This window comes from Alligator mississippiensis, chromosome 11 (genome assembly GCF_030867095.1).
Source record: "Alligator mississippiensis isolate rAllMis1 chromosome 11, rAllMis1, whole genome shotgun sequence".
Taxonomy (NCBI): domain Eukaryota; kingdom Metazoa; phylum Chordata; order Crocodylia; family Alligatoridae; genus Alligator; species Alligator mississippiensis.
Window position 1 is genome coordinate 58,620,361 of NC_081834.1, and position 10,089 is coordinate 58,630,449.

General features: G+C 56.5%; 1 protein-coding gene across 1 annotated transcript; it reads right to left on the reverse strand.

The window, feature by feature from the left end:
* Nucleotides 1–2,064: 2,064 nt before the first annotated feature.
* Nucleotides 2,065–9,362, reverse strand: LOC102571844 (zinc finger protein 436). The gene is given in 8 exon segments (XM_019491305.2): nt 2,065–3,500; nt 3,502–3,622; nt 3,625–4,986; nt 7,297–7,413; nt 7,731–7,857; nt 8,324–8,496; nt 8,682–8,892; nt 9,284–9,362. Coding segments are annotated over 7 exon segments (2,469 nt in total). The 5' UTR covers nt 8,851–8,892; nt 9,284–9,362; the 3' UTR covers nt 2,065–3,100.
* Between the last annotated feature and the right edge of the window lie 727 nt (nt 9,363–10,089).

A 10,089-nucleotide genomic window follows, 5' to 3' on the forward strand; every position in this document is an offset into this window, starting at 1 on the left:
TGTGCCGCCCCCACGACAGGGCAGGGCTTGCTTTGGAAATCGTGCTTTCCAGCCGGCCTCCTCCGCTCAGCAAGCCCTGCCGCTTCGTTATTTCCCAGCGCTTGAGAACAACATCCTGGGGCCAAGCACTCAACATCCGCATAGGACGTCGCGCAGGCGGGGAGCGGGCGAGGCGGGCCCGCTTGTCTCCTTCAACCTCGCCGTCTCAGGCGCGGGCAGGGCCTGCTCCAGACCCGCGTCTGCTCCTGTCTCCCGTGGATCAGCCCCGGCCTCCGGGCTCTGCAGGTCCCCAGCTGGGGCCAGGCCGCTCTCCATGGATGCTTCTTGTCTGCTTCTCCGAGGCAGGGGTTACAGCTGGGCATTAACCCCCTCCCTAACACCAAGTGCCCAGCACCCCCCTGTGCCACACAGCGCAGGAAGCCCTGGGTGCAGGATAAGTACCCCAGCCCCCTCCCCGCCCCTGGCAGGAGCAGCTTAGGCAGGTCCATGCCAGCTGTTCCCGGGGCGAGGTGTGGACAGCCCTGCTCTGAGGGTGTTAGCCACAGCCGATCCTGGGGCCTCGTGCTGATCCTTATAAAACCCAGAGGTTTCCTGGCTAAAGGGCCTTGCTCTTCCATTCAGACTCAGGCCTCGGAGGGAGGGCTGTTGAGTCATCGGCCTCCCTAACCTGGAACGTGGTTAGCTCCAGTGGAGGACAGGCACGTGCTGCAATTGCCCTGGACTTGGCTGGGAGGATAATCTACCCCCACCGACCCCCTGCTTTCTTCTTCATGTGTCAGGGGGGGTTTAAGCCTCCCTCAGAGGCACCAAGGTTGGGGAAAGCACTGCTCCTGGAAAGGACTGCTTCAGTGATCACAAGTAAATTTGCTACTTGTATTTGCAAGCAGCAAATTTAGTCCCAATTATGCTTACTGCGTAGTAAACCTGTAGATGCACATGGTTACTGTGTAGTAAGCTATGCTACTGCACAGTAAAGCATCTTGTGTAGACAAAACAGACCCTCTGAAAGCTAACAGCAGAGAGCTAACAGTTTTGCTACTGCTCTTGCCAAGTGGCGGGGCTCGCCTGGTGTGCTGAGTCCTCTTGGAAAGACCAGCGTGTGACATCCCAGGAGACAGGCTGGGTGAGGCAGCCAGAACCAGGGGACCACAATTCCTGGACACCATATTCCCAGGAGGACCCTGAAGAAATCTTTTTCTTCTATATTCTGCCTTGCAAAAAAGGGGTCTAGGGTGTATTGTATGGAAGATAATATGGTACACCCATGTGAATGTTCCCACCCCTTTTCTCAGCTGGGGACTATGAGCACATCTGGATCTTGGCCAAAAAATAGTTCCAACTCCATTCATAAATTATCAGGCCACACAAGATGGTGGCGCTTGGCTGGCGTGAATGCCAGTGTACTCAAGGAGCTCTTCGCTCATTCAGAGGTGTTCTCTCAGCCCTCAAGGTTTCCCATGGAGCCAGTCATAATAATAATAGTACCAGCGATGGCAACGCTCATAAAGACTGCTGCTATTCTTATGTAAAGGGCTGTCCCAGCCTATCCAGGAAGGCTCAGCACACCTCAGGGACTCAATGCCTCAGAGGAAGGCTTATAAAACAGGAAACCCCCTGACACATGTAGCAGAAGTGGGTGGGGGGCAGGAATCCCACCCAGCTGCGTGTGGCAACCAGCAAAGCCTAGAAGCCTGGGAATGACATCTAGCACAACACATGCATAGCTACACCCAGATCACCCCAAATTAGTGGCTGTGTCACTTTGTTTGAGAGTCACTGATTGATAAGCACCCCCCACCCCCTAGCTTTGACCTGGGTTGGGCTTGTCTTGGTTTTGTTTTTAAAGGCAATACCACTTTTTTTTCCTCGCAAGACTTGGCAACACTGGCCCCACACCACCACGCTCAGGTGTGTCTTTCAAGAAACCTTTAAAGGTGTTGGTCTCCACAGGGACTGCAAACCCAGCCTCAAGGTGCTGCTGAGGTCCACGGAGAACCTGGATGGAATTTGGCATTGGACAAGAGAGGTAGCAAACTTCCCTGGACCAAAAGGAGAAAAGAGACACACGAGTCTAGTGTTTATTTGCACCCATGTGTGTCTACCATGCCCTGGGTCCAGTCTCTTTGTGTAGTGAGGAGACAGAGGCAGCTTGAGCTGTGAGTGGCTCTCGGTAAGATGCACAGGGGCTGAGTGTTGTGCCCTCAAATCAGGCAGATCTCCCAGTCTGCCTTTCCAGCTGGCCTAGCGTCCCAGAGAGATTGTGTCTCTGCTACCATCCAAGGCAGTGTGGGGGAATGCAGGGGGCGGTGGTGGAGCAGGATCCCAGGGTGTTATATCCAGGATGTCTCTGGCACCTTGTATTTCAGCTGGACACATACAAAAGCCAAAGTCAGTTCTTCCACACGGGACATGCTGTATTGGGATACTAGTGATCAGGGAACATTTCCCAGATGACAACATGCTGCATTTCACCTAGAGGATGTCCTCATACTCTTCCCATACTTCCACAGGAGGCAGGACCTGCCACAGGCTGCACCCTCCTTCCCCCCGCCCACATTTCCCACAGAAAAAGCACTCGTCTTTCCTCTGGCTGCACGCTCCTTCCAAAGGGCAGGGTCCTTGCTGCACAGCAGTACATGGGAGGGAGGCCTTGAGTGTGACTGACACCTGCGCCTGAAGGTTTGAACAGACCCTAGACCGCAGAAGGGATAGGGAGATGTGCCCTGCAAAGGGTTATGGGTACTGGTTGGTTGGTTCCTGACTCTCAGCTCTGGAGAGGGCACAGAGCCCAGCCACAGGGATACCATGTTCAGCGCTGGGGCTTTCTGAGCAGAGACTGCATTACAGAGTGCTATGAAGGGTAGGACAGCAGGGGAGCAGCAGGCTCCCAGGGGTACGGGGTACTGGAGAGAGACTGAGAAGCAAAACCTGGCAGAGTAGGCTCAGGGGGTGGCAGCAGCAGCTTCTTGCAGACCCAAAGAGCAGGCGAGGTGGCCAAGGACAGGACCTAGGGGTATTTGGAGCTAGCCGTCTTGGGGAGGGCACCCTGGAAGGTGCTGGGGAAGGCACAGGCTCCAAGACTGATATAAAGATCATCCCTTCACATGCTGTTCCCCTCAGCATCTGGGCTCATCTCCTCCTGAACTCCAGCAGGAGGCTGCTTGTCTAGAGGCAGCCAGTGGTGGGAGCTGAGCAGGTAGGCATACGCACTGCTGAAAGAATTATTGATACTCCCGGGTATGGATGCAGTGGTGTTTCGCCAGAGGGAAGGATTTGTGGACGCTATCCTTACAGAGGACTGATGTTGTTTCTCCTTGTGTGGATTCATGGGTATCTGGCCAGGCTGGAGAACTGGCTGAATCTTCCCACGCTCAGAGCACTGACATGGCTTCTCCCCTGTATGGATGCTCTGGAGATTGGCCAGACTGGAGGATTAGGTGAAACTCTTCCCATACACAGAACATTGATGTGGCTTCTCACCTGTGTGAATACGTTGGTGTGGCCAGACTGTAGGATCGGATGAAGCTCTTCCCACACTCAGAGCACAGATGTGGCTTCTCCTGTGTGTGGATACTGTGGTGCCTAGCTAGGTGGGAGGACTTGGTAAAGCTCTTCCCACAGAGCACTGATGTAGCTTCTTCCTTGTATGGATGTGCTGGTGTCGCACCAGAATGGAGGAATGGGTGAAGCTCTTCCCACACTCAGGGCACTGATATGGCTTCTGCCCTGTGTGCATACGCTGGTGTGTGGCCAGGCTGAAGGACTGGGTGAAGCTTTTCCCACACTCAGAGCACTGATATGGCTTCTCCCCTGTGTGGATACGTTGGTGCTGGGCCAGGTGGGAGGACTGAGTGAAGCTCTTCCCACACACAGAGCACTGATGTGGCTTTTTCCCTGTGTGGATGCGCTGGTGTCGTGCCAGAACAGAGGAATACGTGAAGGTCTTCCCACACTCAGGACACTGATGTGGTTTCTCCCCCGTGTGTAAACGCTGGTGTGTGGCCAGGCTGAAGGAGTAGGTGAAGCTCTTCCCACACTCAGGGCACTGATATGGCTTGTCCCCCGTGTGAACACGCTGGTGCTGGGCCAAGTTGTAAGATTGGGTGAAGCTCTTCCCGCACACAGAGCACTGATATGGCTTGTCCCCTGTGTGGAGACGCTGGTGCTGGGCCAGATGGGAGGACTGGTTGAAGCTCTTCCCACACGCAGAGCAGTGATATGGCTTCTCACCTGTGTGAATACGTTGGTGCTGGGCCAGGTTGTAGGACTGGGTGAAGCTCTTCCCACACTCAGAGCACTGATACGGCTTCTCCCCTGTATGGATGCGCTGGTGTCGCACCAGATGGGAAGAATGGGTGAAGCTCTTCCCACACTCAGGACACTGATATGGCTTCTGCCCTGTATGGAAGCGCTGGTGTCGCACCAGATGGGAGGAATAGGTGAAGCTCTTCCCACACTCAGAGCACTGATGTGGTTTCTTCACTTTGTGGATGCGCCGGTGCAAGGTCAGGTGGGATGAGCGAGTGAAGTTCTTTCCACACTCAGGGCACCTATGTGGCACAGCCCATTGTGAGGGGCAGCTACATTTTTTCTGGCATTCAGGAGAGGGATGGGCTTTGCCCCTGGGCTTGGTGGGCACCTCCTGCTCCCCTTTCAGACCCTCCCCACTGGCTTGGCTCTGATGTAGGGTCTTTTTCCAGGAGAACTTTGCCTCATGGCTCCTCAGCTCCACATATCCTTCCCTGTGCCCAGGGATCTCTCTGGTCCTTTCTCCACTTCCACACCCAAAGGAAGATGGCCCCTGCTTCACCGCTATATTCTCCCTTGGCTTTTGGGGCCTCCTCTGGCTCTTGAGCCATTGGTCTTCCTCAGATCTCAGGGACTCCAACTTGCCCAAATTCCCTGAGGGGGTCTGGGGTAGCTTCAGGTTTGCAGGCCCTTCTTCAGGACATTGCTTCTCAGCTCTGCTCACCAGCCAGGCGCCTCCTGCATGGGGAAGAGAAACTCCAGATTAGTCCCTGCCCTGATGGCACAGGCCAAACACTGCGATTCCTTCCGCTGTCATGGGCCTGCAAGCATGATTGGACCATGGCACTTAATTTTCTTGACGAGAACAAGGTCTTCCTGCTAAAATCCAAGTGCTGGTGGTGAGTGAGGGGCATGTTCCTGTGCTGGGCTAATGCTCTCTGCTCAGTGGAGGTCAGAGCCAGATGCTCAGGGTTTCTGGTCCAGCTTTCAGCACCATCCCCTCAGACCCTGCTGAAAGAAACCCATGTGGGACATGTGTTAGGACAGGACCTGAAGGGCTTCCTGCTCTAAGGGGCCCAGGAGACCAAAGGCAGAATCAGCATAAAGGAAGAAGGAGTCTCTCTAAGGGCTGCTCTATCCCACAGCACTGGTGGATCCACGGGGAGATTATGCTTAGCCCTCCACCTGGCTGGGCTGAAATGCTTTGAAGCCAAAGTACATTGTTGAGACTGGCCTCCAGTGCTCGCCCATCATCTCTGGCAGTCTTGAGAGCAGTGTCTGGTACCAGGGTGGAGAGCCTTGCAGTGGATTTCTGGGGCTTGCCAGAAGTCAGGGATGTGTGGGGAGAACGGCCCTAGCAACTGATTCTCCATGGTAGAGAAAGCCCATGTGGTTCATCCCTCCTGCCTCTAAAACCTGCTCTGGGAAGGGAGGACTTAGAGCTGTGGGTCTCTTTTCTGGAGGGAACAGGGCTGTGCCTCCTCCCTGCTTCCAGGGGAAGGTCTGGAGATCAAAACAGGCCCATGTGGCTTTCCTCTGCTGATGAGGCCCAGGTGGCCTGCATGTCACTGGTATCTGTCCTGGGACAAAAGTCTTGGCATGAACCTGTATGTGGACTCTGTGGTGGCACAGTAGGGGGGTGCTAATATGCAGAGACACCTACCTACCTCACTGTGCCAGGCCCAAAACCTCGCTTCAAAGGTCTCCCTCAGGGAGCCTGCAACCAGCTGTCCTGCTTTCTACAGAAACCTCGCAAGCCTAGGGTAACTCTGCCAGCACCTGGGCACTGGTCTCTGGCAGGACTCTGTGCAGCCTGGGGCACACAGACTCCACGAACTTAGGGGGTGTTTTGCTCACAGTAATATTTCTGGGTGCTTCTTTCAGTGCAGAGCATCTCAAGATAACATGAGGGAAGAACTGAGGGAAAATAAAAACAGAAACTGCTAGCCAGGCAGGGGGTGGAAGGCCTCTTCCCCCTTTGGTGCCCAATAAGACAGGATGTAACCTGACACTTTTACCAATGGGGGGGGGGGCGGTTTGGATGAGGAAGTTGGAATACACTTGGAGCAAACAAAAGCAACTTGAGTTTTGACAGCGTCTGAGTACAGTGACCCTTTTTAGATGCGACTTCCCAATACTTACATTCCTAACTAGCTTAGGAAGGTTTCCAGGTTTCTACTTATAGAAATTACCAGGCCACTGCCTGGGGTGCTTGCTTGTAGTTTCAAGAGGACCACCATAAGAGAGAGCTCCCCGATCACCCTAGGAATTCAACTGGCCAGGTCACCTGATTGACCAGCATGAACCACAAGGACCAGGGAGGGAGAGGGGTCACCAGGAACCCAAGTGAGGAGCAGAGGATTTCTTCACAGACTCTCTGCTGAGTGACTCCCGAGCTCGGTGACACTCATGGCCTAGAGACTAAACACAAAGGCAAAAGGTATAGGGGATCCACTTCCTCTTACAGCATGAAAGTTTGTGAACCCCACCCAACCTGTGGAGCCATTTAATGCAGCCCGTGACCAGGATTCAACACTTCCTCAGTTCCAGATTGACCTGACCAAGAGGCACAAGTCAGGGCCCCAGGCCTCTCTCTTGTCCTACAATAATGGCTACACAGAGCTTTGCCCCACCATGTTGATTTCCATGGGAGACTAAAAATCCCATCATGCCTCAGAAGAGGGTGCTATAGAAGTATGGCTACCCTGGGCTTGGAAATCAACTTTTTACACTGCAAAATGAAGACAGAAATTTAAGACACTAGTTTCAAAGGGAACCAAACCTGTACCTAAAGATTGAAATAGCAAACTCAGTTTTCCCATGACAGTTGTAGTTAGGGGGAGAAGGGAAAGGGATGCTTGTCTCCTCTGCTTCAAATTTCAGTGCATGGGAACAACACCTGCCTGGACACATGACTACATAAGCTATTCGAACTCAGAAACCTGTAAGGACAGCGCTAGGCAGGTCTGCATGTTCCAGACCTCCTGTCACTGTGGTCATGGGGCATTTCTGAGAGGGGAGTCAGGGCAAGGGGCAGCCACAACTCACCTAGCAGCAGGTCCTCTGACTTCGAGATGTCCCCACGGTCCTCATCATCACAGACCCAGAGCTCCTCCTGTCCTCGCGCAATGCGGTGGATTAAGTCAGGGGTGGAACCTCGATACCCTGTTTGGGGCAGTGGTTAAAAAGCATTCATGACTGGGTACAGGATGCCAAATAACTAACTGGGATTTGGGGAATGGATCCAACAAACTCAAGGTTTCTACAGGAGCCCTGAAGGATAAGGGAAGGTGAACATTTAGAAAAAGCACTGCACAGAGAAGCCTTTCATGGATGATGGTCTTTGTCAGGATGTGGATGTGAGGATGTGGATTTCAACCCCCAGGAAAATGCTCATGAGGACGAGAGCGCTGAGAAGCAGGGAGAAGACAGTAAGGGTCAGCGCTGACACGGCTGGAGGGAGAAGCAGGAAACAGCGTTACCCAGGGAAACAAGGGCTCGCCAGTTCCTCAGCATCTGGTCCCGGTAAAGCCCCTTCTGTGCGTCTTCCAGCAGCTCCCACTCCTCCCGTGTGAAATATACAGCTACGTCCTCAAAGGCCTCCTGGAGCTGCAGGCACAAGTGTTACCCCATCAGTGATCCTGTTTCAGGTGCCTCCAGCCCCAGCCGCCCTATCCATAATCCCTCTGTGCGACAGCTCTCTGCAGGCTGGGCCATGACACCCAGGGGTGCAAAATGCCCCCTTCTGCACTGACAGGGGATGTGGGTGAAGCTGTGGACGTAGGGGCCACGTGTCTGCCTTGGACCAGCTCATCGCATTCTATGAGCAAGGAACACCTTTAGAGCCAGGGGCTCCATGACTATGGCCAGCCTTTCCCATGCCAGCACCCCTGGCTATGAGCCTTGGTGGCAAGCTCCAACAAACACCGGCTGGGTGTGGTTGCACACCTTGTCACCAGAGACTTGTTGCTTCTTAGCTCTTTCTGCTCCCCAAACTCTTGACAGGCCCCCTGGCTCCTCCCAAGCACGGCCCCAGCTGCACTCCCACCCTTGCTGGAGCTAGTGCCCTGCTCACCTCTGTGCTCTCCACCTGCATTGCCAGCCTCCCCTGCCCCTGCTGCAGTTGGATCCCTTCAGGGCTCAGGGAGCCCCTCTCCCCCAGCCTCCCTGGGGTACTTCTCGGCAGCTCCAGGTTTGCAGGCCCTTCTTCAGGAGGCTGCTGATGAGCTTTCCTCATGGTTCCTGCACCTGTGGGTGGGAAAGACAATGCACAGGTCAGACTGGGTGCTGCTGGCAGAGGAAAGCCCTGCTGTTGTCCTGTACTGGCCTGTGACTGCAGTACCTGAAGGCTCTGGCGTGTGAGAGAGCGGGGAGATGGAGAACAACCGCTGCAGCACTCAGACCCACGCCCCAGCTCGCACCCGGCCCCTCACCCGACTCCAGGTCCGTCATGGGCTCCTCTCTGGGGCTACGAGGTGGCTGGTCCCGAGGCCCTGGGCTGTCCCGCTGTGCTGCCTCCTCCAGAGGCACATCCGCAGTTTGGGCCCGCGCCTGCTCCGGCCAGGGATCGCCGGGCTGCTGCAGCGCCCCAGAGGTCTGCATCTCATGTGAGGCCACCTCCTTGACTTTCACATTCACCGTGACCTGGGGACAAGAGGAGCATGTCACCGGGAAGCGGGGACTGGGAGAGATGGGACAGCAGGAGACATCCCCCAGGCACAGACTTCCTGCAAGACCCACCGTCTCAGGGACACGCCCCCGACCCCGGCCGCGCCAGGGACTCGCCCTGCCCCGCGCACTCCTGCCGGCACACGGCCCGGGCCCTGCTCCGCCATCGCCCCGGGCTGCTCCCGGCCGCAGGGAAGGCCCGCGGGTGCCCGGGGTCCGGCGCCGCCGCGTGTCCTCCTCCGGGAGAGACTCAGCCCCGCCGGGCCTCGCTCCGCTCCCCGCGCACAGCGCCGCCGGCAACGCCCGGCCTCGCGGGCTGCAGGGGAGGAGGCGGCGCGGCTCGGACCGGGGAGCACCCGGGACCGACCTGCTCCTGCTCCCGACGCACCCCACACGGGCGGGACCGCTGCTGATGCTGGTCCAGGACCCCGCAGCGCCCGGGAGACGTCCCACCTCCCCTTTGCCGGACGGCGCCTGCGCAGTGAGTGATCTGCCTCTGTCCCCCACACGCTGTTCCCCGCCCGGGGAACGCGCAGTGAGCCCTTCCCTGGCATTCCCCTTCTGCTTAGGGCGCATGCGCAGACACCGGCGGCTATCCTTGCCCCACCCGGCAGGGGCGGGGCGCCTAAGGTATAGGCCGCTCTCGGCGCTCGGGAACAGGGCTCCGGGGCGGGGCCGGAGCGGGGGGGGGCGGGGCTCCTCTGCCTGCGGGGCCGGTCACCTCCGCCTGTCTCCCCTGCTCGGCGCCTCCGTGTGCAGCTTACTCACTGACCGCCCTGCGCACTGCTGGCCCGTGGCTGCTTGACCGCTCTGTCTAGGCGAGCATCGACCACGTGCAGATGCTTCCCCAGCCTGGGGAAGGGGCTTTGTACCTGGCAGCTCGCAAAGAAGAGTTGTTCCAACTATTTGAGTTGGTGCAATAGAAGAGATCACATTTACCCAGAGGACGGATGTCTCTCTCTCTCTCTCACCCCCCCCCCGCCAGATCCCCACGGGGGGCAAGGGATTTCCAACCATAAACCCAGCCAAAACCAGTTCTTTATTCAAGCCCATATACTTAGTACAGCAGGAATGGGGGGCTGTCAGTTGGCAGCCTGGCACACACAAACTGTGCTTCAGGCCGGGCAAGACCCTGGCCAGAGATGTCCGGGAGAGTCCCCCGGTGCCACAGAG